Source organism: Protopterus annectens, chromosome 2.part0 (genome assembly GCF_019279795.1).
Source record: "Protopterus annectens isolate FY-2018-M chromosome 2.part0, PAN1.0, whole genome shotgun sequence".
NCBI lineage: Eukaryota > Metazoa > Chordata > Ceratodontiformes > Protopteridae > Protopterus > Protopterus annectens.
This window is the reverse complement of record NC_056728.1, coordinates 968436871-968462377: the sequence shown is the minus strand read 5'-3', so window position 1 is coordinate 968462377 and position 25507 is coordinate 968436871. Positions and strand designations below refer to the sequence as shown.

General features: G+C 40.4%; 1 protein-coding gene across 1 annotated transcript in view; it reads left to right on the top strand.

Moving 5' to 3' along the window:
- Positions 1 to 22544, top strand: part of LOC122792799 (extracellular matrix organizing protein FRAS1-like) — a 4352848-nt gene extending 4330304 nt beyond the window's left edge. The window contains exon 72 of the mRNA XM_044060368.1: positions 21333 to 22544. Within this exon, the coding sequence (XP_043916303.1) occupies positions 21333 to 21911 (579 nt within the window). The 3' untranslated portion in view covers positions 21912 to 22544. The remainder of the gene's footprint in view (positions 1 to 21332) is intronic.
- The last annotated feature ends 2963 nt before the right edge of the window (positions 22545 to 25507 follow it).

The following is a 25507-nucleotide window of genomic DNA, read 5'->3' as shown; positions in this document are numbered from 1 at the left end:
ATAGATGGCTTTTTTCATTTCGGAGAGGCAGGAATTTAGCATCACATCTTAGCCATTACAAACATACATAGCTCCAGCCACAAATCCGATTTTACTCAAAAAACCCTGATGGGTGATTTACTTGTGGAATGCGTCCCTTGTGGTCATTATACCCATTGCAAGAATGTCATCAAAGCCAAAGAATTCACTAGCAACAATACTGGGACTGTATATGATATTAGGTTTTTTGCAAACTGCAGTATGGACTGTGTCATCTACCTCACAACTTGCACTTGTTCTGCCTTTTACATAGGCCAAACCTCCAGGCCCTTAAGATTACACATATCATAACACCTTAGTGATATGAGAACCGAAAAGATGAGCGATGCTCTTTATAAACATTCTATGGTACATAAGAATGCTTTCTTCAGGTTCATTGTAATTGATAAAATTATGGGCAATAGGATGAATAAAGCCGCTTGGCATATTATATTAAATATTAAAGAAAAGAAATGGATCATCAAATTAGTTTATTCCCACCAGGTCTTAATGAGCATTTGTGAATAACCAATGACCTCTTATTTTATTCACGTGTCTACTATTAAGTGGAGCAATGAATGTTTTTTGGTTTAACACTGATGAAGGCTTTGTTTATTTATTAGCCGAAACCGGTCTGTTACTTTGTCTTCATTTTATGTTTGACTTAAATTAATATTAAACCAGTTTGCCATAGTTTGCTGGCTCCACCTGTTTTATTACTGAATTACTTTTTCTTGGAGTCGTGCAGCTGCCGTACGTGCAGGGACTGTTTTTCCCTATCAAAAAACTCCTTTGCACACAACAAATATTTATTCATTATGCCTGCATTTTGGGCTTGTAGTCAAGAGCAACATACAAGCTCTGAAATTATGAGGCTGTATTTTACTGACTTGCATCTGGGGCTTGTTTTAATTGTACTGTGTTTTAATTGTATTCTGTTTTCAATTGCATGTTTAAATTAGGAAAGAGACCAGAGTGGTGTCTCGTGCGAGTCACACACAAATTAAATTTTCCCCATCCTCCCACCTTGATGCTGCTGTGTTTTTAAACTCAACTGTCTTTCTAGTGGCCCACCCCTTATGTTTATTTGAACACACATTTCCTTCCCTCTCCTCTTTCATTGGCCATTGTCAGTAAGCAAAACATTTTCATTTTGTGAAGTCACTTCCTTTCATCAATTTATATTTATTAGCCATCCCACTGCATTCCATAGAGCCAGAATAGTAAGTGCCCACCCCCATCCAATCTGTCTTGCTCTCTTAAAATCAGTGGCTCTCCCCTTAGATTACTAAAACTTGAATCATCCCCTCTTTCCAACACACTGCAGCAATTAGGAAATAAACCCATTTTTTTCAGTCTTACATTTAAAATCTGCAAATTCTAGTCCAAGACCACCAGTTATTGGATAGCCAGCATTCATCTTGGAATTAGTGCTTCTGTTTTGCTCCTGATGAGACAGGGAGCATATGGACATTATTTCCTGCAGACTGCTGATCACCAGAAAGCTTGATAACTGCTTCATTTGTGCCAACTTAGAATTTGTGCTTAAAAATCTCCTGGTGACAGAAGGAGCAGAGAGCATTAATTCCTGACAATTTCTAATTGGGCAGCATGTGTATGTTGTGGGACCTTCCTGATTAGTCTGGTTGCTATTTAAGGCTTCTACCAGGAAGAAGATAGTACAACCCTACAGATTCCTATATCACCAGGGGCAATACTTTTGATCACCAATGAGCCTGTGGCCTGCTTCTCCTATTGGAATTGGTGCAACTGTTTTGCTTCTGGTGAGAGAAGTAGTAAAGGGGCATTGTATCCCAGCACCGTGAAGTTGTGGTGAGACCTGTACTAGTATTAGCCACTCAGGTGAATCCCCTTTTTTCATCATTCTTCCCAAGCTTTCTTTCTTTTCAGTAAGTACTGCTCGACTAGCTGCTGTCTAACCTAATTTAAGAATAGGAACCAAATGGAAAATGCACCAAACAAGCCTGTATATGAACTCCGTTTATTGCAGTAAAAACACACCAAGATTAAGCACTTTCGTCTTTCACATAGAAGACTTCATCAGAATTTAAGAATGCCTTCCTAAGTACTTCATCTGTAAATCATCAGGGTCTCCTTTTTCCCCTCAAGTATTTGACAGTGCCCTGTATATACACAGGTACCTTAAGTTGACATAATTCCTGTAAAAGCACCTTTGAAATTTCACCAATACCTGACTTCACACAGGGTAACTAGTTTGCAGTGACAGACACTGCTCCTAGAGCTGCAAACCAACTCTCTTGACATTACTTTGTAGTTTCACCACAGCCATCTAATCAGTAAAAAAGGACCTTTTGCCATGGATATGAACTTTCCGATTATCTCCATTACAAGCTTGGTGGGTATGGGCATCCTGAGGAATTGTAGAAATTGCCTAATGTTTAGTGACAAGCAACTAATTCTCGGAGCTTTTGAAGATGGCAGCTCACTAAGCAACAGCTTACTTTCAACTCTCCCTGTGTGAAAACAGAAACTCAGAAAAGACAGCCAATGAACTTGTCTTTTTGGGTAAATTTCAGTAACGAGCTAGTAAGTGTACTGTTTGGATGCCAGCAAATAAGAAATTCAGAGAACCGGAAAGGAAATCAGTCTCAAAAGGTAAGGAGAACATACTGACTGTGAAGAATTATGCAGCTATTCAGCAAAAAACAGTGCAAGCTGTGGCTGTGGTGCAAGACATAACTTCCAGTAAACTAGAAGAAAAAAATAAGTCAGATGTACTTAGAGCTGGTTAAAATAAAGTAAACACTGAATGAGTATAGTATATCAACTCAAATAACTGGAAAAAGGATGGAAAATGGAAAAAGCTTTAAACAAATATTCAGATGAGGCAATAAAACTGCAAAAATCAGAGGTCAAAATGAAGAAAAGCTGACTGTATATGAGACTGCTAAGAGCACGTAGGGAAAACCTGAGATTTTTTGTTGTACCAGAGAAGCTGGAAGGAAGAGACTCAGTTAATTTATGAAAGCACAGATAAGCATTTGGACTGGTATTCCACAGCAGGAGTTAATATTTAGAGCAGATCATGTGTATGCTCCAAACCTGGCCATGACAAAATACTCTAGACTTTTAATAGGAAAGATGCAATCCTACCTATAGGAAGAGTTGATTCTGACAAAACTATATCAGAAGGACAAAGTACTAGAAGTGGGAGACAGTAAAGTGTTTGTGGAACATGGTTACTCACTGTACACCAGGCAGAAGAAGAAGAAGACTACATTTATTCCACTAATCTGAGAATGTTGAGAAGAAGGCATGAGATGCAAGTTACTGTAGCCAGCTATTTTCAGAATATTCTTTCCTGGAGGGTCAAATAATTTTTATGCAGAACATGCTAAAGAAGAAATATAAAAATGTATCCAGCAAAAGGTGAGCTGTGAAACAGAAAGAGATTCTGCCACTTGTTCAGTTAATTCTCTTGGTGTGCCAGTGAATAATTTTCCGGTGTTTCAAAGGAAAATGCTTGAGAGACAAAAAAGGGCACAAGAGTTGACTAAAAGAACCGTGAGTACATGAGAAATGAATAGAAGCAGAGACTGGGTTTGGGACATGGAGATCAACAGGAAGAAAACCAGCAACTTGGAAATTGACAAATAAATGTTTGATTACAAAGCATTAATTATATTTGTGAAACATGACAGAACATGAAAACCTGGAAATATTGGACTTTTTGACTCTGTTAACTTGTTGGGGACTCCAAAGCATATGCCTTACTTCATGCCATTAAAGTCTGGAAGAACATTTAGGAGAGGGGTAGAGAAAGGAAAGAGTTAAATCTAAATAAAACAAAATTTTTGTTCTTAACAGTAGTATTTTTATAATGCATGACATAATTTGCATGCTATAAAGCAAAGCTTCTCCTTGTTTTCAAGTTAATAGATTGTTAACAGATTTATAAACCCAAAACCACAATAGGAAGTTTACTCTATAACTATAACCCTGCTGCAATTTGGAACCAACTCCCCCAAGAAATTGGGTCCCTTGACCATACCAAGCATTTCAAGCTAGACACTCGAAGATACCTAACAAACAAATGGTCCTGTCACTGTAGTCACCCCCCTGAAACAACCCTACCCCGTATTCTCCTTATACCTCCCCCTCTATCAGCCCTCTGCATTTTCTTATTCCCTATTTCTCCCTCTATATCATTCCCTTCTATTTTCCTTCTCCCTCATCTTCCTCTCCCCCCCTGTCCCACTTTTAAACACCTCATCCTATTCTTTTTGTACTTATACTGTATATAACCTAACAAGAATTATGATGCATTATTTTATTATTACATTTTACCGAAGTGTTTTTTTCTATATGATTTATTGTAAATGTTATCTTGCTATAGTTTGTTTAGTTGCCACTGATGATTTCTTAACTGTCTGCATGTAAAATTTATAAACTCACAGTGGAGATTTTCTGTCCGGGTCTCCACTGAAAATGAGCCAACTGCTCAGCTGGACTAGCCCGGCCAACAAATATAAAATAAAATAAATAAATAATAGGGGTACTAAAATAATGCTTCTTTCTTTCTGCTTGTTCGGTTTTAAGAAATGTAGGCAATGCAGTGTAACCAAAAGGAAGAATAGTGTGGCCAAAAAAGCATGATACAAGAAAAAAATATATACTTTTTAACTCTTGCATAGGGGAATGACTGGATTAAGGCCTTTGGCTTGATCTAGTAACACGTTTTAAGGGGAAGCAAATAAGTAAAAAAGGACACTGCATGTAATAAAAAAATATAATAAAAAAAGTTTTCCTCTAGCGAATAAATGAATGTGGGACAATTGTGTATCTGGTTCTCATGTCTCCATGGAGACAATATGATAAGGGGCAATAAAAACAGAATACTTCTGTATACTACTTCTGAGAGAGGAGTAAACATAAGACAGAAACAGAGATCAGTTAGTAGAAGCATAGGCTGTACCATGCATCTTAGCATGGATAACCTTCCTTATATGTTAATCCAAGTCTATGAGTGTGTCTGTCTCTCTGGGACAGTTGTTCCTATTAGGAGGGTTAAACTTCAGTATTTGAAGATGTACATAGTTTTGTGTGTTAGTATTAAGCTAATAGGTTGTAGGGGTGTTCTGGGGTTGTGTTTGTTTTTTGTTTGAGGGTTTTCACTAAAACAAAAAGTTTTGTAAGATGTGACTTGGCATCAAATGGATATGACAAAAAACAACAAAATCAGCCTGCCAAATGTTAGTGTATGCATTTCACATAAAAATGGAACTAGGCTTTGCCACACATAACAGGTGGGAATAATAACTTCTTAATATAATGACAACACTTTGTGTATTATCTTTAAATGTAAATGGTTTCACAGATGCATACAAAATTGAAGGTCAACTATATTAAAAAAATAGAGTGCAAATAACTATGCTACAGGAAACACATTTGGAAAGAACTGAGCATGTGAATTTGATAAGGAACGGATTTCAGGATGGTTATTCAGCATTTAATTGAAAGTTTTGATACACATCCAGTATGTATTTCAGATCACGCACCAGTAATAACTGAAGTAAAAATGCAGGGTAATGAAATAAAAATGAGACAATGGCACTTTCCCACCTATCTGTTGAAAAGAGAGGAATTTAAGGAATGGGTAATGGAAATTGTTCAGGAGTTGTTAGAGAAGATATATTTTTTTCTGAAAATATAGCTACAGAGTATGATAAAATTCAAGTGGAGTTTAAAACTAGGTTGGAAATAAAAGAGAGAGAAACATGGTTAAGAATTAACATATTTTTGGGAGTGTAATGAGTTGTCTGACTTTAAAAATTTCCTGCAGACTTCTCTATCAGAAATACTGGGTATTATAGGTTCATAGGTGTTTACTAGGCAAACAACCACAAGGGCCTTTTTAAGCCTAGCCATGCATCCCAAATCTCTGACAAGTTCTGATACCCTTGATAAGTGTAAGCATGGACCTGGGAATGGAACCATTTATAGGTTACCTGTGTCTGTTAGAGACATAGGTGCCAAACCAGGGATGAATTTCTGGTTTCACATCCAGTTGTCCAAGTTGCACTTGACTTGGGTTAGGGAGGAACTCTGCTTCACATGGATGGGAGGAGCCTGTTCCATAGATGTGGGTAGTCTCTGGGATACACACCTCTCTCTCCAGCAGGTACTTTTTATATCACAGGCAAAGTTTAAGTCTTTAGAACGGGTAATTCTAGTGCTGTTTGTTTTGTGGTTATGCAGGGGGGTCCATTAGAGTGGGATCTGACAATGCCCTGTATGCCAGGCATAGATCTCCCCTCAAAAGCCTGTAGGAAACAGAATACAGGAATAGGGCTTTGAGGCAGTCTGCATAGAACATTTTACTTAGGCCCTGTTTTCTTTTAGTGAGGGACCACAGTGGTATTGTGGGAACAATACATGCAGAATAAAGTTTTGGTGGATGAATGAGGTTTAAAAGAAGGCAAGATCTGAATGAGCTATGTAATGTTTGACTGACAATGACTGGATAGGTTATACATGATGTATAATGTTTGCAACTAAAAATATGTCAATATGGTTTGTTTTCACATATATAAGTGTACGATTGCCTATGTCCATAAGTGATAATTTAATACAGATGTTTCTTGCGTGAAAAAAAAGACAACCAACTAATCCTCAAACAAACTGATAAGGGGTTTTATAAATGTATTTACACAATATCACTTTAGGCAAAGCTCTCATATAAAAGCACTCAGGTTATTAGTAGTACACATGCTGCACCCATCACACACAGTACAAAGCATTCAAATAGACCCACATATGCTGAAGCATTTAACTGTAACCTTCCTAAACCCAAAGTCCTCCTAGATGAATTACACATAACAAATGCCCTCAGCAGTCCTGAATGTACTCTCTCAAAACAGCACCCACAGCCACATCTCATGGAGCCTTTACTTCTAAGCCCATAAGGTAAGCCACCACACAATCCAACATTCCAGTCATTGGGGTATCTATTGTATGACAAACTGATGTTCTTCTCACCAGGCTGAGTAAGTCATTTGCTTATCAGTGGCCAGGATCCGCCACATTATATGTGCACTCAGGTCATTGGACCATAAGTACCAGTTTGACTCAGTCATAGGTTCATAGGTAGGTACAGGGCTATCAGCCCTAGGGCCTATGCAAGCCTAGCCAAAAATGTACCCTGGCTTTCACCACCCAAGAAAATTATTTTCCTGTGCCCCTGTCGAGCAGAGCAACAGACGTGATCCCTGGGGTGAATTTCCCTATTTCCCATCCAATCATCAAGATTTTTCTTGAAGAGTGCTAATGAGGAGCTTTGTTTGATATAGATAGGTAGTTTGTTCCAGAGTATGAGAAGTCTCTGGGACAGGAATCTATCTCTCCAGCATGATGTTCTTCGTGTTTCACTGTTGCAGTCATCACATTTGGGTTATCTGCCTGCAGGTAGACCCCTCACCCGGCCTGAATACCAGAGTCTTCAGATTTCTGCGTCGGATGCTGTCAGGTCATCAGGGGTATAAGACATGTAGCCAATGCCATTACATTAGTCTTTCTTGCCGTGCAGTGCCCAAAGCAGAAGCAGTTCACAAGCACCGGTTGGCTGACTCCTGAAATTTTTATTTTCGAGTTTCAAACCTGAAGTCTTCAAAAAGATAAGTACCCCATTGAGGATCCTTTTTTCTTATTCTAACCAATGTCAGAAAAAAATTAACAATTGTCTTGCCTATGCAAAGCAAATACCTCATAGAGATTTTCATTCTTACTGCATCACCTGTTTATGCCCAGACCACGACGTCCCTCGCTCTTGGTTTTGGGCCTTATTCAACGTCTGAACTTTTCATCTTCGGGCTATTTTTGTAGCTAAATACTTTCGTTCTTGATCTGTGTACTCCAAAATGGCTTTGTTAAGCCATCCGACTACCGATCTTCCAAAAAAAACGTAAGGATAAAGACAAAGACAGACCGCATAGGTCCAAAACTGCCAACGACACTTCCGTTAAGCAAGTCGCCAGTCTGCCAGTACTCAGTGAGGCGCTTTCACAGTCCCTGATACCCGCTACTACAGATTCTCAGGCCTCTACTGAGACCCATTCGGAGTCCGGTATGCTACGAGAAGCTTCTTCGACTATGAAACCTGTGGATGTCTCTACCTTGGATGGGTCCAGAGCCGCTAAGCAGGCACGGCTTCTGTGGATGTATTCAGGCCTACCAGTTTTCATATTAAACCGATGACTTTGTTTCAAGCTAAGAATACCGAGTTCCTCAGGCCTAAAGCTCACACTACACCTAGAAAACCGATGACCAAACTGCATTCTCAGGCCCATATGCCTCAAAAACAAATGATTAGAATGGCTGAAGACCTTATTACCTTAATTAGGGGAAGCCAGCCTTCCCCCTCTAAGAGACCTAGAACTGATTTTCTTTCTGATTCTTCTGATCAGGAATCTGATATATCTGTTTCTTCTGATTACTAGGATTTACCCTTATCTACTTATGAGGATTCTGATGTAGAGGATTCTATTCCCTCTGCTTCCCCTCCAGAAGATTTTTCTTTTGGTGAAACCTTGCATACCCTTAGGGAGCATTTCCGCTGGGAAAGCCAGGACTATTTTGAGTCCACAAAGAGACTTAGGCACTTTTTACTCATGCCTCAATACAGGCCTCTAGCTATCCCTCCTGTTCTGGAAATTGTAGATGATGTGTTCTTGGAATCGAGCCTTACCCCTGACACTTTGCCTCCAGCTCCCAGGAAACCTGACGGGTACTACAGAGTAACAACAACCAGCTGAATAAATATATCCAACAAAAAAACACCACAGTTTTGCAGAAAACCTTTATACGACACAAAGCTTTCAGGTTAAACACCCTTTCTCAATGCTTCATACAGGTCTATAAAAATAACCATTTATATAAGAGCCTGAATCACATGACTTGCAGCCCAAAAGTCATATGATCAAATATAACAACCTTATGATGCATTGTGATATAAATACATATATATGCATAATAAAAATATACATGATTATATATATAAAAAGAAAATTGACACATAAACACAAAGCAATATAATACAAAAAAATGTGTTAAAATACAAGTATAATTATAAAACATCAATAATTACAGTACATTATTTCAACCTTGCACGCTGTATTCTAACCAATATGGGCTTCAGTGAAACAGCGGAATTTAAACCAAGTGGAGCATCAGCTGATAGTCTAATAATCCATTCAAACTCCCTTATTTCTAGAGAATTTCCTATATCGCCACCTCTGCTTGATATACAAACACTATCAATTACCCTAAACTTAAAACTATGATTCGATCCATATGTATTTATATGTTTAAATAGAGCATTGTTCTCACATGCCCTTCTTATCTCAAATTTATGCTCTATTATGCTTTCTTTCAGTTTTCTAGTCGTTTTCCCTACAGAGTACCTGACTCTCACAAATTCCTCTTCAAGAATCCTACTGCGGCTCCAGAGACCATTTCCCAAGGACCAAAAGGCATTAAGGCTACTACTGCCAAAAATCCTACCGCTTCTGATAGGGATTCTAAAGCTTTAGACAGATGGGATAAGAAGGTATACACGTCTGCTACTTTGGCCATTAGGGCTTTAAATGGCCAGTTTCATATGTTAAAGTATCAGCAGCATATTATGGGACTACTTAAACACAAAATTATGTTGATTCCTGACTGTGCTGAACACAAAGAATTACAGGATTTAATGCATTCTGCTGAACAAGGTGGTAAACATACTTTGCAATGTGGTTTTGATGCTTTAGAAGTATTTTGCAGGGCTGCTGTCACTGGGTCTTTACTTAGAAGGCATGCTTGGCTTAAGGAACAAAACTTGCCAGATCATGTTAAAGCTAAACTACTGGATGCACCCTTAAACCAAGACCACCTTTTTGGCAACAAAGCAGAAGAAGCCCTCAAAAGGATGGATGAAAAAGCTAAATCTATGCAAACTGTTAAAGATTTCTTACAAGTACAGCCTCCTAGATTCATTAGGCATTGGCCTTTAACTGGTCTTTTCCAGTCCCTTCCAGGCCTTCTCAGTCCAAACCCAGGAGCAGCAGACCACCAAGACTTCAGTCTCAGGCTATGCACAGATCTAAGCAGTGAAGGGCTCCCACGTCCAAATCAGGGAGTAGTAAGCCACCCCCTATGGAAAAACGGCACAATGACTTATCCTTAACTCTTCCAAGCCCTGCTCAACTGCCTGCCCCCTTAGGAGGAAAGCTCACCCTGCATGCAAAAAACTGGGAACTCATTACCCAGGACAAATGGGTTTTAAACATAGTATCCCCTAGGATACAGATTCCACTTCCACTCACTCCCAACCCCAAGTGGATGGCCAGACCTCCCACCATATCAGTGGGTGGAGGCCCAAAAACAAGTGCTGTCTCTCTCTCTCTCTCTCTCTCTCTCCTCAGTATCAGGGCTATTCAACCTGTCCCAGCAGAACAAAGGGGACAAGGTTTTTATTCAAGACTGTTCCTGGTTCCCAGAAAATAAAATTTCTGGCGTCTTATCCTGGACCTGTCTATTCTCAACACCTTTCTGGTGGTTCCAAAATGCAAAATGCTAACTCTTCAACAGCTTCTTCCTATGCTAGCCAAGGATTCCTGGCTGGCAACCCTAGACTTAAAAGAAGCTTACCTGCACATCCCAATAAGGGAGTAATGCAGACAATACCTACGTTTCAGGACGGGTTCCATGCACTATCAGTTCTTTGCACTTCCCTTTGGCTTATCTACTGCGCCCGGTGTATTCACAAAGTGCCTAGCTCCAGCCAATGCATTTTGCAAGCAAAGAAATATTCAGATTTACCCATACTTGGATGATTGCCTGATTCAGGCAGAAAGTCAGGACTTGCTATTACAACACCTGGCAATTGTAAGGAGACTTCTAACCTCACTGGGGCACACCATCAACAAGAAGAAATCACACCTAGTACCCTGCCAACAAATTGTATTCCTGGGAGCAAGCTTGAACATAACTTCCCAGATGGCATTCCTCACTCCTGAGAAACAAGTTTATTTGACAACCTACTGGCCACAAAAACTCAGCTATCTGCAAGGAAAATCCTGCAAGTCGTGGGGTTCATGGCCTCTTGCATTCTGTTAAATCCATATGCAAGACTGTATATGAGGAAACTTCAATGGTATCTAAAAAATCTATGGTGTCAACATTCTCAGGACCTGGAAACAATGATTCCGATCATTCCTTGTTTAACGGCAGAGTTTCTTTGGTGGGCAGAGGCCTGCTACCACAACAAGGGACTCCCTTTCACTCTATCCCCTGCAGCCCAAACCCTAACAACAGATGCATCAGACTATGCATGGGGGAACTCACATGGCAGGGCAGTGCATTCAGGGCAAATGGAACCCAAAACAGATGCACCTGCATATTAGTCAGAAAGAAATGTTAGCTGTACAGAATGCTCTGACAGCCTTCAAATACCTTATTCTTCCAGGACAACTATTGGTAAAGACAGACAACACCACAGTTATGTGGTGCATAAACAAGTGGGGGGAACCCATTCCTACCCACTCTGCAGACTAACTGTGGCTCTGTAGAACACAGCCTTGAGCTACCAAGTGAACCTGCAAGCTCAATTCCTGCCAGGCAAACTAAATTATCTGGCAGACGACTTAAGCAGAAATCACATGGACCCACACAAATGGAAACTGGAACCCAAAATATTCAAGCTCTTGAGGAACAAATGGGAGACTCCAGAGGTAGACCTGTTTGCCTCACTACCAATTGGACAAATTCTGCACAAGGACTCCCCACAGTCAAGTTTGGAAAGTGGATGCCCTGTCCTTTACCTGGGAAAGCCTCTCAGTTTATGCCTTCCCCCCCTCTGCCTCTCCTCTCAAAGTTTCTGCTAAAGATCAAACAGGACAAGCCAAGGACAATACTGATTGCACCAGACTGGCCACACCAGCATTGGTACCCTTCTTGCGCAGTATGATACTGCTGGAGCCATGGCACCTACCTCAGACACCTTCCCAGCTGTCCCAGCAGGCGGGCCAGATTCTGCACCCTCAACATCAAACCCTGAACCTTGCAACCTGGCTAATTCCTTCAGCTCTCTAATAGCAACCCTCAGTAAGCAGGTGCTAGATGTCATTCTTGAGGCAAGGAGGCCTAGTACTAGAAAATCATATGCTGAAAAGTGGAAAAGATACTGTTCCAGGAGGCAAGCTCAGGGGATAGGCACAACAGTGCCCAGCTTACCTCATATTCTTCAGTACTTAACAGGAATGCTCCACAAGGGCCTATCTTTCTCTTCAATTAAAATTCATGCCTCTGCCATTTCAGCACATTATAATACTGAGCCACCCCTCTTCTCTCATCCCCTGCTAAAACAATTTCTTAGAGAGGCCAAAAATTTAAGACCCCCCTGGAGAGCTTCCACTCCAGCCTCGGACCTCAACTTTGTATTGGGAAAACTCATTCTTCCCCCCTTTGAACCAGCTGCAACTGCAGAGTTGAAATTCCTTTATTGGAAAATAGCCTTACTTCTAACCATCACTTCAGCAAGAAGAGTGTCTGAACTACAGGCCCTCTTGGCACTGGAACCCATCTTCCGTGCGTACAGGGTTTCCCCTCAGGACCAATCCTTCCTTTATGCCAAGGTGATGTCTAGTGTGGCTCTAAACCAGCCCATTCATTTTCCTACTTTTTTCCCTAATCCTCAAAATAAGGGGGAAAGGATACTGCATTCCCTGGATGTGCACAGACAGCTTAGATTCTGTTTGGACAGAACTAAGCCCCTCAGAAAATCTGACCAGCTGCTAGTTAGCTTTGCTGCAGGGGCAGAGGGGAAGGCCATTTCAAAGCAAACCATTTCCAATTGGATAGTCCATAGCATCCATTGCTGCTACAAGCACCATGGAAAACCTACCCCACAGGGGATAAGATCACATTCCACCAGGGCTGTATCTACCTCTACAGCCTTCCTCAGAGGAGTCCCTGCCAGGGACATCCTAGAAACTGCTACCTGGTGCTCTGTACATACCTTCACCAAGCATTACCACATGCCTATTTTTTCTAAATCCAGAGCTGGTTTTGTCACTGCAGTCTTGCAGGGCTTAATAGCTGGTCCTAATGCTCTCTAACTTCCTCCTCCCTTCCTTAGCTTTGGGAATCAACCCAAATATACTGACTGCAACAGTGAAACACGAAGAACATAGTACAGTTGTGTACACTTACCATAAATGTAAATGTTTGAGTGTATTCACTGTTGCAGTCCTGGATGTTCTTCGTGTTTCACTGTTGCAGTCATTACATTTGGGTAATCTGCTGACAGGTTGCCCTCAGTCGGCCTGATTAACAAAGTCTTGGGTCCTGCGTCGGTTGCTGTCCCTTCTTCCATGACATCAGGTCATCAGGGGTATAAAACATGCAACCGACGCCATTACATCAGTCTTTCTTGCCGTGTGGTGCCCGAAGCAGATCCAGTTCGCAAGTGCCGATTGGCCAACTCCTGAAATTTTCGTTTTCGAGTTTCAGAACTGAAGTCTTCAGCTAAAAGCTAAGTATCCCATTGGGGAAACTTTTTCTTGCTCCTTACTGATGTCAGTAAAAGTTAGTAATTGTATTACTTGTGGGAAGCAAATACCTCATAAGGATTTTCATTTGTACTGTATTCCTTGCCTATGCCCTGACCACAATGTGCCTTGCTGTCGGTTTTGTGCTAAATTTAATCAATGCACTATTAAACATCAGTATATTTTTGCTTCTAAATATTTTGGCTCAAGATTTAACTATCCAGAAATGTTTTCGGTTAGCAATCTGACTACCGGAATACCTAAAAAACACAAAGAGAAAGACAGAGACAGACTGTTGAGGTCCAAAACCGACAACGAAGCTTCTCCTAAGCCAGTCGCCGGTTCGCCGGTACTCAGTGAGGCGCTTTCGCAGCCCCTGATACCCACTACTTTTGATTTGCAGGCCTCTACTGAGACCCATCCAGAGTCTTGTATGCCACAAGCTACCTTAAGTATTGAACCCGTGGATGTCTCTACCTTAAATGGGTCCAGAGCCGCTGAGCAGGCACCAGCTTCTGAGGGTGTTTTCAGGCCTAAAGATTTGTATATTAAACTGATGCCATCTTCAAAACTAAGGCCAAAAACTGCTTCTGTGTCTAAAAAAACAATTCTTGGGCCACATGTACAGGCCCCAATGCCTAAAAAACAAATGATCAAAATGGCTGAGGATTTAATTACCTTGATCAGGGGTACCCATCCCCTTCCTGCTACGAGGCCTAGGCAAGGCACTGATTGATTATGAATCTTCAGATCAAGTTTCTATTTCTTCTGATTTCTCTTCTGATGAGAAATTATCTATACCCACTTATGAGGATTCTGATGCAGAAGACTCCATCCCTTCTGCCTCTCCCCCTAAGGATTTCTCTTTTGGAGAAACTTTTCATACCTTAAGGGAACACTTTCACTGGGAGAGTCAGGATTTCTCAGAATCTAAAAAGAGACTTAGGGATTTTCTTCTTCTTCCTCAGCATAGGCCTTTGGCTATACCTCCTGTTCTAGACATTGTGATGATGTTTTCTCAGAATCCAGTATGACTCTTGATAACCTGCCTCCACCTCCTAGTAAGCCAGACAGATACTACAGGGTTCCTGACTCCCACAAATTCCTTTTTAAAAACCCTACTGCTGACCCTGAAACCATTTCTCAGGGTCCCAAGGGTGTTAAGGCCTCTACTGCTAAAAATCCTACCCCTTCTGATAGAGATTCCAGGGCGCTGGATAGATGGGGTAAGAAGGTTTACACGTCTGCAACCTTGGCAATGAGGGCTGTAAACTGTCAATTTCATATGCTTAAATATCAACAGCATGTCATGGGTGTACTTAAAACAGAAAATGATGTTGATTTCTGACTGTGTGGAAAATAAAAAGTTGCAGGGTTTATTGCATTCAGCTGAACAAGTTGGAAAACATACTTTGCAATGTGGTTTTGATTCCTTGGAGGCCTCTTGCAGGGCTGCTGTAACTGGATCTGTGATAAGAAGGCATGCTTGGCTCAAGGAGCAAAGTCTGCCTGACCATGTTAAAGCAAAATTGTTGGATGCTCCTTTACAACAGGACAGTCTATTTGGTAATAAGGCTGAAGACGTTTTGAAAAAGATGGAAGATAAAGCTAAGTCTATGCAAACTGTGAAAGATTTCCTACAAGTGCAGCCACCCAGGTTTAGTAGGCACTGGCCTACTAAGAACTGGTCCTTTCCAGTACACACTAGAGCTGCTCAGGTCAAACCCAGACATTCCAAAGGCTCCAGGTTCCAGTCACAAGGAACTTTTAGAACAAAGCAATGGGGTGCCTCCACCTCCAAATCTAGAAGCAACAAGGCGCCTTCCATTGGTAAACAGTCTCAATGACTTTCCACTGCAATCACCAAGGACTTATCTTTTGGCCGCCCCTTTGGGGGGAAAACTGGCACTTCATGCACAAAACTGGCAACTGATTACTCAGGACAAATGTGTTTTAAATATAATATCCCAGGGATACAGATTTTATTTCCACATGTTGCCAATCCCAAACGGATGGCCAGATCTGTCTCCAAATCAGTGGGCAGAGGCCCAGAAACAAGTTATGTCTATCATGAATATGGGGGCTATTCAGCCAGTACCAGAAAAGAAAAAGGGACAAGGTTTTTATTCAAGACTTTTCCTGGTACCCAGAAAAGACAAATCATGGCGTCCAGTTCTGGACTTATCCATTCTAAATACATTTCTGGACATTCCAAAATTCAAGTTGTTGACTCTTCAACAGTTGCTACCTATGCTAGACAAGGATGCCTGGTTGGTAACTCTAGACTTAAAAGAGGCTTACCTGCATATCCCAATCAGGGAATCTTGCAGAAGATGCCTCCACTTCAAAGCAGGCTATTTGCATTACCAGTTCTCTGCACTGCCCTTTGGCTTATCTACTGCACCCAGGGTCTTCACAAAGTGCCTGGCACCAGTAATTGCATTTTGCAGGCAAAGAAATATTCAAATCTATCCATACCTGGAAGATTGTCTAATTCAGGCAGAAAACAAGGACACTCTTCTAAAACATCTGGCATTTGTAAAAAGGCTTCTAACTTGCCTGGTACCCTCTCAAATAATTACATTCCTGGGTGGAAGCTTGAATACAACTGCCAAGATGACTTACCTTACGCCAGAAAAACAAATTCAATTGATGACTTACTTCAAACAGGTGGCCACAAAAACCCAGCTATCTGCAAGACAAATTCTGCAGGCCTTGGGGTTCATGGCCTCTAGCATTCTTCTAATTCCGTATGCAAGACTGTGTGATCAGAGACCTTGGGACCCAGGTGGACAGTAGTCTCTCCTTTGATAGTCACATCACCACAGTAGTCAGGAAGTCCTTCTACATGGCACATCTCATCATAAAAGGGTTCTCATCCAGGAAAAAAGAGGTAATTGTTCCCCTCTACTCATCACTCATTAGACCCATTATAGAGTACAACGCCTCTTTTGGAATGTACCTCACAAGACATCTGCAGCAGCTGGAAAGACCACAGACGTACCTCACAAAGAGGATTACTGGCCTCAAACAAATGCCGTACACTGACCACCTCAAAAAACTCCAGCTTTACTCCATAGCATATCACCTACTCCAAGGTGATCAAGCTACAAGCTCTAGGGACCTAAGCCTTGTCACCACAATAAACAGGACATGCTGGAGGGATAGATTCCTGTCCCAGAGACTTCCTATACTCTAGAACAAGCTACCCATCTATGTCAAGCAGAGTTCTTCATTAGCACTCTTGAAGAAAAATCTTGATGAGTGAATGGGAAAAAGGATATACACCCCGGCGATCACTTCTATGTCTCTGCTGGACAGTGGCACCGGAAAATAACTTTCTTGGGTGGCGTAAGCTATGGTACGTTGCTGGCTAGGCTTATGTAGGCCCTTGGGCCGATAGCCTAGTACCTACCTTTGAACCTATGAACCTATATGAGGAAACTTCAATGGTATCTAAAAAGCTTCTGGAGTCAACATTGTCACAGCCTGGAAACAATGATTCCTATCATTCCTTGCCTGCAACTAGAGTTCCTATGGTGGGCAGAGGCCTGCCACCAAAACAAGGGACTGTCATTCATTCCACCCCCTGCCACCCAAACCCTGACTACAGATGCATCAGGCTATGCTTGGAGGGCGCAACTGGCAGGCAGATGCATTCAGGGCCAATGGAGCCCAAATTAAATGCACCTACATATCAATCAGAAAGAGATGCTAGCTGTACAGGATGGTCTGACTGCCTTCAAGGACTACCTTCATCCAGGACAACTACTAATAAAGACAGACAACACCACAGTCATGTGGTACATAAACAGGCAGGGGGGTACACATTCCTACCCCCTTTGCAGACTAGCCATGGCATTGTGGAACACGGCCTTGACTTATCAAATACATCTACAAGCTCAGTTCCTGCCAGGAAAGCAAAATACTCTGGCAGACGAACTAAGCAGAAATCTTATGGACCCACACAAATGGAAACTGGAACCACAAATCTTCAGCATATTGACACGCAAATGGGGGAGCCCAGACATAGATCTTTTTGCCTCACCCCAAAACTATCAGTTGGACAAATTTTGCACAAGAATTCATCACAAAAAAGGTTGGAAAGTGGTTTATGCCTTTCCCCCTCTGCCTCTGCTATCCAAAGTCTTACTAAAAATCAAGACAGGAAAAAACAAAAATGATTCTGATTGTTCCAGACTGGCCTCGCCAACACTGGTACCTGCTCCTGCGCAATATGTCGCACCTTTCTCCGTGGTACCTGCCTCAGACACCTTACCTACTGTCTCAGCAGAACTATCAAATTCTGCACACTCAGCTCCAAACTTTGAATCTTGCAGCATGGCTAATCAACTAATTTCACCAGTTACATCTCTCAATAAACCTGTGATGGATGTCATTTTGGAGGCTAGAAGACCTAGTACTAGAAAATCTTATGCTGACAAATGGAAAAGATTCTGTGCCTGGAACCAAGCACAAGGAATAAGCACAGCAATGCCCAATATTCCTCAGATTCTGCAGTACTTAACTGAGATGCTTCACAAGGGCTTATCTTTTTCTTCCATAAAAATCCATGCCTCTGCCATTTCAGCTCATTACAACACAGAGCCTCCCCTCTTTTCTCATCCTCTGCTAAAGCAGTACCTCAGAGGGGCCAAAAAATTAAGACCTCCCAGGAGAGCACCAACCCCTGCATGGGACCTCAATTTTGTTTTGGAAAAACTCACTCTTCCTCCTTTTGAGCCAGCTGCTACTGCAGACCTAAAATTTCTCTCTTGGAAGACAGCTTTTCTTTTAGCAGTCACTTCAGCTAGAAGGATTTCAGAACTACAGGCTCTTATGGCAGTGGAGCCTTTCATTTTTTTTTAACCTGGACAGGGTGGCACTCAGGACCAATCCATCCTTTATGCCTAAAGTGGCATCTAGTGTGGCCCTTAATCAGAGCATTCGTCTGCCAATTTTCTTCCCAAATCCACAGAACAAGGGTGAGCGGATTTTGTATTCATTGGATGTACACAGACAACTAAGATTCTACTTAAACAGTACAAAATCTTTAAGGAAATCTGAACAGTTACTGGTGGCATTTGCTGTAGGTGCAGAGGGAAAGGCTATTTCAAAGCAGACTATTTCCAAATGGATAAGCCATTGTATTCGTTTCTGCTATATGCACCATTGTAAACCTGTCCCCAAGGGGATCAGATCTCATTCCACCAGGGCTGCATCTACTTCTGGAGCCTTTCTCAGAAGGCTCCCTTCCAAGAGACATTCTAGAAGCTGCTACCTGGAGCTCAGTTCATACATTCACCAAACATTACTGTTTACCCCTCTTCTCTAAATCCAGAGCAGGCTTTGCCACTGCTGTCCTGCAGGGCCTTATAGCTGCTCCTAATGCTGTATAAATCCATCCTCCCAACCATAGCTTTGGGATTCGACCCAAATGTAATGACTGCAACAGCGAAATATGAAGAACATAGTACAGTTGTGTATGCTTACCATAAATGTAGATGTTTGAGTGTATTCACTGTTGCAGTCCTGGTTACCCTCTCTCCAGCCCCCCCGTTTTTCTCTAACCATACCTCTCATTTCTGTTACTATTTTTAAAACCTTTTTGGTGTATTTGCTTTTGTTTGGAGGTATATGTTTTGTATTTTTTATTTTATATATATATATATATATATATATATATATATATATATATACATATATATATATATATATATATATATATATACATACATATATATATATACATACATATATATACATATATATATATATATATATATATATATATATATATATATATATATATATATATATATATTGCTCCCCATTTGGGGGGCACCTGACATCTGGGGCAAAAAAAACTGATGTAATGGCGTCGGCTGCATGTTTTATACCCCTGACGATTTGACGTCATGGAAGAAGGGACAGCAACCGACGCAGGACCCAAGACTTTGTTAATCAGGCTGACTGAGGGCAACCTGCCAGCAGATTACCCAAATGTAATGACTGCAACAGTGAATACACTCGAACATCTACATTTATAGTAAGTGTACACAACTGTACTTTACCCTCCCTCCAGCCCCCTGACTTCTCTTGGCTCTACCTTTCCTTCTTGTTTGGTGTAGTTAAGCTTTCTGGTATATTTGCTTTTTGATGGAGGTGTAACATAACATATAATTGCTTCCCATTGTGGTGGCATGTGACATCTGGGGCAAGAAAAACTGATGTAATGGCGTCGGCTGCATCTTTTATACCCCTGACGACCTGACGTCATGGAAAAAGAGACAGCATCCGATTCAGGAATCCAAGACTCTGGTATTCAGACCAGCTGAGGGCTACCTGCAGGCAGATAACCCAGATGTAATGACTGCAACAGTGAATACACTCGAACATCTACATTTATGGTAAGTGTACATAACTGTACTTTTTAATTCCTTTGCCGAGATAAAGTCAGCAGTTCTGCTTTTGATGGATTTTCATGTTATCTAATAAGGTTTAGGACTAGGATGGCTATTCATTATGATTTCATAATGATGTGGTGTGTGATTTTTTTTTAACAAGTAAATGTCACCTAATAACAGTTTCATGCATTATCTTTGCAGCCATATACTGGTATTTTGATCTGTTTTAGAGTCATTGAAGGTTAAATCTGCCCTACTTGAACCTCTGCTTACACAGTCTTTAGTGTCATGGTTGCAGCTCCATTATCTAGTGAGATATCTACTGACATTCACTTCATTGCCAAAAGAAAGATTATAACAATTAATTGCAACGTAAAAACTAACCTGAAAGTATACCATTTAAATAGATCATTTGGTGTGGGATTTTGTGCTGCATAAATCATCATCCATTGTTATGGGTGTAGGACTGAAGCATTTGCAACATAATCACAGTGCTGTAAAAATTATGTATTACTTTCACAGCTGCTCTGGTGGTGTTGAGTGTTAAAGTCTTAACTACAGCCAGCCAGCCAGGCTTGAGTAGTGGTTCAGGTGACTGAGCAGCTGGGAGGGAGTACGTTTTTTGGGCATTACCTTTGACAGTCCGTGGCAGAAGTTGATGATGTCATAATAAGGTGGTGTGGCACAAAGAGAAGAAACATAGTTGAGTTGCCACACGTGGGGTGGTACAACACATGTTCCAACTGCATATTCACCCTTAAGACACAGCCATGTACATAGATGGGGAGGGTGAGTAATGGGGTACACCATTAAAGTAAAATTCCCCAACCGAATTGAGATGGATAGACCCCAGAACATCCTTAGTATCCGTGCTGTCCCCAGCGACATGAGAGGAAGTCTGGGGAGAACAAGGAGAAGCTGGTAGTCCAAGCGATAGATGTGGTGCACTAAGTAGAAAGTGCAAAAAATAAGCCAGCACTCACTGTGGACAGAAAATGTATAAGTTTAATCCATGAAAAACAAGATCTCTCTTACTGTTGGGCACTGAGTAGAAAGACCATAGGATTACACAAGGGAAAAGAAAGTACTCCAATAAAATAAAAAAAAGTACTCCCAAAAAGAAAAAAAGAAAAACAATCATATATTCCTTTCACACAGGTAGAAGACATCCTGAAACAAGAAATTGTTTAACCCTTTTATGTAACACATGAACAAAATACATACATTGTTATTAGTGGTATAGTCTCTATGTACATCTGTAGTAGAAATTGTAATTTTTAAGATTAAAATACAGCTGCTTTTATGTAATTTTTGTCTTTCTGTCCCTTTTATTACAAAGGTGGAAGCTGGCCACCAGTGGTACTTGCAAGTGATTTATATTATTGGTCCAGAGTCCATTGCCGGGCCTAGAGTACAACGTTCAGTTACACATCAGCTATCGCGAATCCGAAGGGATCTAGTAGACAAAAATGGAAGGTTGGTTCTGGATGATTCTTTAATCTATGACAACGATGGAGATAAGGTGAAGAATGGCACAAATATGAAGAGCCTGAGACTAGAAGTGGAAGCAGCTTCCTCTGAGGCCCAGTCAGAAGCCTCAGTGGGAGGCGCTGCTGCTGCTGTTGTACTGCTTTTGTTTATACTGTTTGGTGCTTGCTTCTTAGCCAGAAAGTGCAAAAAGCAAAAGAAGAAAAAGCCAACAAAAGATGTCTTGGAGGAGTATCCTCTCAATACTAAAGTAGATATTTCTAAAAAAAATATAGATAGGGTAGAAAAGAATGTCTACAAGCAGCATTACACTATAAGAAACATTAATGTATTGGATAAGAATGAAAGTAGCTACAGAGGAATCAAAGTCAAACAAGTCAATCTAGAGGTTAAACTTCATAACAATTTTAATGATGGAACAGAAGTTTGATAGCTTTTAAGTTTTGATAACTTTTTGATAAAACTGTACACAGTCAAAGTATATGTATTTTTATAATGGGAGTAAAAGGGAAACTGTAAACAATGGAAAACTATGCATTGCGTTGGTCATGTCAGAACTGAGCTACCTCATTCTATGCAAAAATATGCAAACATTATATGAGATCAACATGAAAGAAAAAGTTGTTCTGCTGAACCATTTGTATAACCTATAGTGGAAAATGACTTGCCTTTAAGTAATGATATTTCATCCCTGCCTTAAATGTTCTGCATTCTGCCTAATATATTTGCTACCCAATGTCATGAATGTCCAATTAAAGCAATGATGTACCTTCTTTGTCAGCTCACTGTACATGAATAAATAAAATGCAAACAACTAGATGCCTTTCATAGGGATCATGCCGGATCATTGGCATTTTTATTAAGAATTGGAACTGCTTTTTATAGTTAAACGAAGCATTGCATTCTGTCTTTGATTTTGTGATTCCTTTCTCCACAGTTTAAATTCCACAGTTAATTGTGACTAATTAATGTAATAATAAGTCTTGTAGTGCATAAAGCTAATGACACAATGGCATATTTATTGCAGTAAACAGTATACATTAAATGTTATGTGCAGATCGTTTTTTGTTTTTGTGTAGCTGATTACTTAGAATTAATGTACTTTTTGTAGTTTTTCATGAGGTCACTGATGGCTGAAAGAAATATTAATTGTTAAGAAAAAACAAAAAGTAAACATGAGTTGTACTTTTGAAGAATGGTTCCGTACGTAGCTGCAACCACTGTCAGTGGGCGTTAAGAGAGTAGTTACAGTATGGTAGCAGGTAAAAGCATCACTAAAACTGCATTTGGATTGTACAGATGTGCAACAGTTAGCATTTCTGCTTCCCAGCATGTGCTTATTTTGGTACTGTGCAGTGGTGTTTTTGTAATATCTGCCTTCCTTCTTGTGTCTAAGTGGTGCTTCATTTCCTGGCTACATGCCAACGGTGTCCATAGCTAAGCGTTGATTCTCAGTATTGTCCGTGGGTATGCGTGCTGTCCATGTCTGTATGCACATTTGCATATGTATGTTTGTGTCTACTCTGAGGTGGTCTGCTACACAAACCCACTGAAAGGAAAAGACTGTGGCTCTACATCATCATCTGAATTTTGTGAAGCAGGTAATCAAATAATGAATATAAGCTGCATTTCCTAAAGACTACCCATCTTCCTATGAATAGTTTGTTCACTGCAGCAGTGGTGCACACCTGTGTTGCATAAATTTGTGTATTAACACAAAATTAGTGTGTTACTGGTGGAAAGTAATGGAACTGCACATACATTGTAGTTTGCAGTTATCTGGGCTAAAAACACTGCAGTGACAGACTTACCCTAGTCACTTTTAACCAGGAACATACAGTCCTTTTCTTACTTTCTTAATCTTAAACAACCACAATTTATTCCAACTTTCCCAAAAGGCATGTACATAAGGCAAATCTTACAGAACATGCAAAATAAACAGGACATATATGCAAGTATGTAACAGCTAATAAACAATAGGATTGTGTGTGAAAATATATGCCAGTTGTATGTAAATGAAACCATTCTTACAGATATAAACATGCAGGTTAGAAAGATGTAAAAATAAAACTAATCAGTGTAAGAAACTTCTCTGTGTGGAAGATTTTCAGTCCATATATTTCTAGTTAATCACTGTATATTAATCAGATCAGACAATAGTAGTAGAAGCAAATGTAAACTCGTCTTAAGTCAAAACAAAACAAAAAGTAATAATAGAAAATATATAATTGTACGGCATTACTGTATTCAAAAGTAATCCAAGCAAGGCAGGCAGCCTGTTTCCAGTCGAAAATCCTTTATTAAGTACACAGACAAGCGATCCAAGTAAAACAAAAACAGAGTAATAATTTCCTCACAAGCTTTCTAAATATATATATACTTTTTATCAGGCACGGCAGTGGTTTATGGTGCTGTCAAACAAAGTGTTGTTGGTACACATGTTAAATTCACATCTTTTCCCCCATCAGTGTGACATTCGAGCTGGTCCTGCCCTACCTAGTAGCTGTCATAATAATATATAACCCTTATGTACTTTAAATAAAATTTATAATGATGTGAACCAAGTATACCTCTTATTTAACCAAATTAAGTAGATTATTAAGTCTGTGATTTTATCCGCAGTGGTAGTGCTGCGGTAGCGTTGTCGCCTCCCAGTAAAGACGCTGTCCGGTTTGATTCTCACCTAGAGCGTCTTCTGCGTGGAGACATGCGTGAATGGGCGTACCTTCATTAAAGATTGTGCATCAGGGCTGGTAACTCGGCATGTAAAAATCAACTAGCAATCATTAGTGGAACAGAGTTCCGCTGTGGCGACCCCTAACCGGGAAAAGCCGAAAGACACAACATTAAGTCTGTGATTTTATCCAAGACAATATACTACATGGCTGGAAATATATCAACCTTAGTTCATTTGGCAATCAAAAAATATATATAAATATATACATATACATTTTGCATGTAAAAATCAATTTCTGTTTTCATAACCTATTGTTAACAAAGATCGCTTTCGTGCTGAGCATCAGTCTGTGGCCCACCTGAGATGTATATTGGCATTCTTTAAGTGAACAGTCCCGTATTCTTATGTTTCTCCTCTTGTATACAGATGAATGCCTCATTCATAGACAGTTGATAGTAGAGAGCACAGCTAAGCAGTGCAGTGCAGCTCTCATGCTTTTCTCTACAGAACACAGTTCTTATCATTGGAAAACATGTTTCACAACAGGACTGTTGCAGCATTCTTTGTATGGAGTACCTGCTCATGCCAGCTATTATAAGAGCTTGGGTGAGTTGATGCATAATCTGAATTGTTAGTATGTGCACTAGCTTTCACACTGATAGCCTTCCAAGCCACTTTCTGCATTTATATAGTCTGGAATTTCCTAGCCTGGCATGGTGGCTTTATAACTGCTCACCGCTCTGTATGTTTCCTGTCCTACTGATATCATCGGCCTGACAGTCTAGACACACAGTGTTTTGATTTTTATAACCATTTCAGAGTCATGAGATAGGTTCTAGCAAGGTAGGAATCCACCCAGAATGGGATGTCAGGTCATAAAAGGGCATATACACACACAAAAGGAAAGTTAGCAGGTCAAGGCAACTTGTAAAATGTGAGCAGCATCAGAACACCCTAGTAGAAAACTCTACAAAAATAAGATAAATCCTCAAATTCCATACAAAAACACATCATTGAAAAACTGCACTGTCAGGGGGTTGGGTTGGGGTCCAAGTACTGTGAAGCAGTGATAGTTACCACTGTGCCACCCTTGATATATGTAGGCATCTGTAATTTTGTAATCTGTACTCAGGCTTTTGTTTGAATATGCAGTTTGTTGCAGCTTATTAAATGTTAATGCTAAGTAGATGTGAAATATTGCAAATGTATAGCATGAGAGCACACAAGATCCACTATTGTACCAATATTAAGAAAAGCATCCAAAAATGATTTTAAACAGCACAGACATTAAATGCCCAGACAACACTGAACCCAGGTGCCACTGACTTTTATTAATGCTTTGGAAGTCA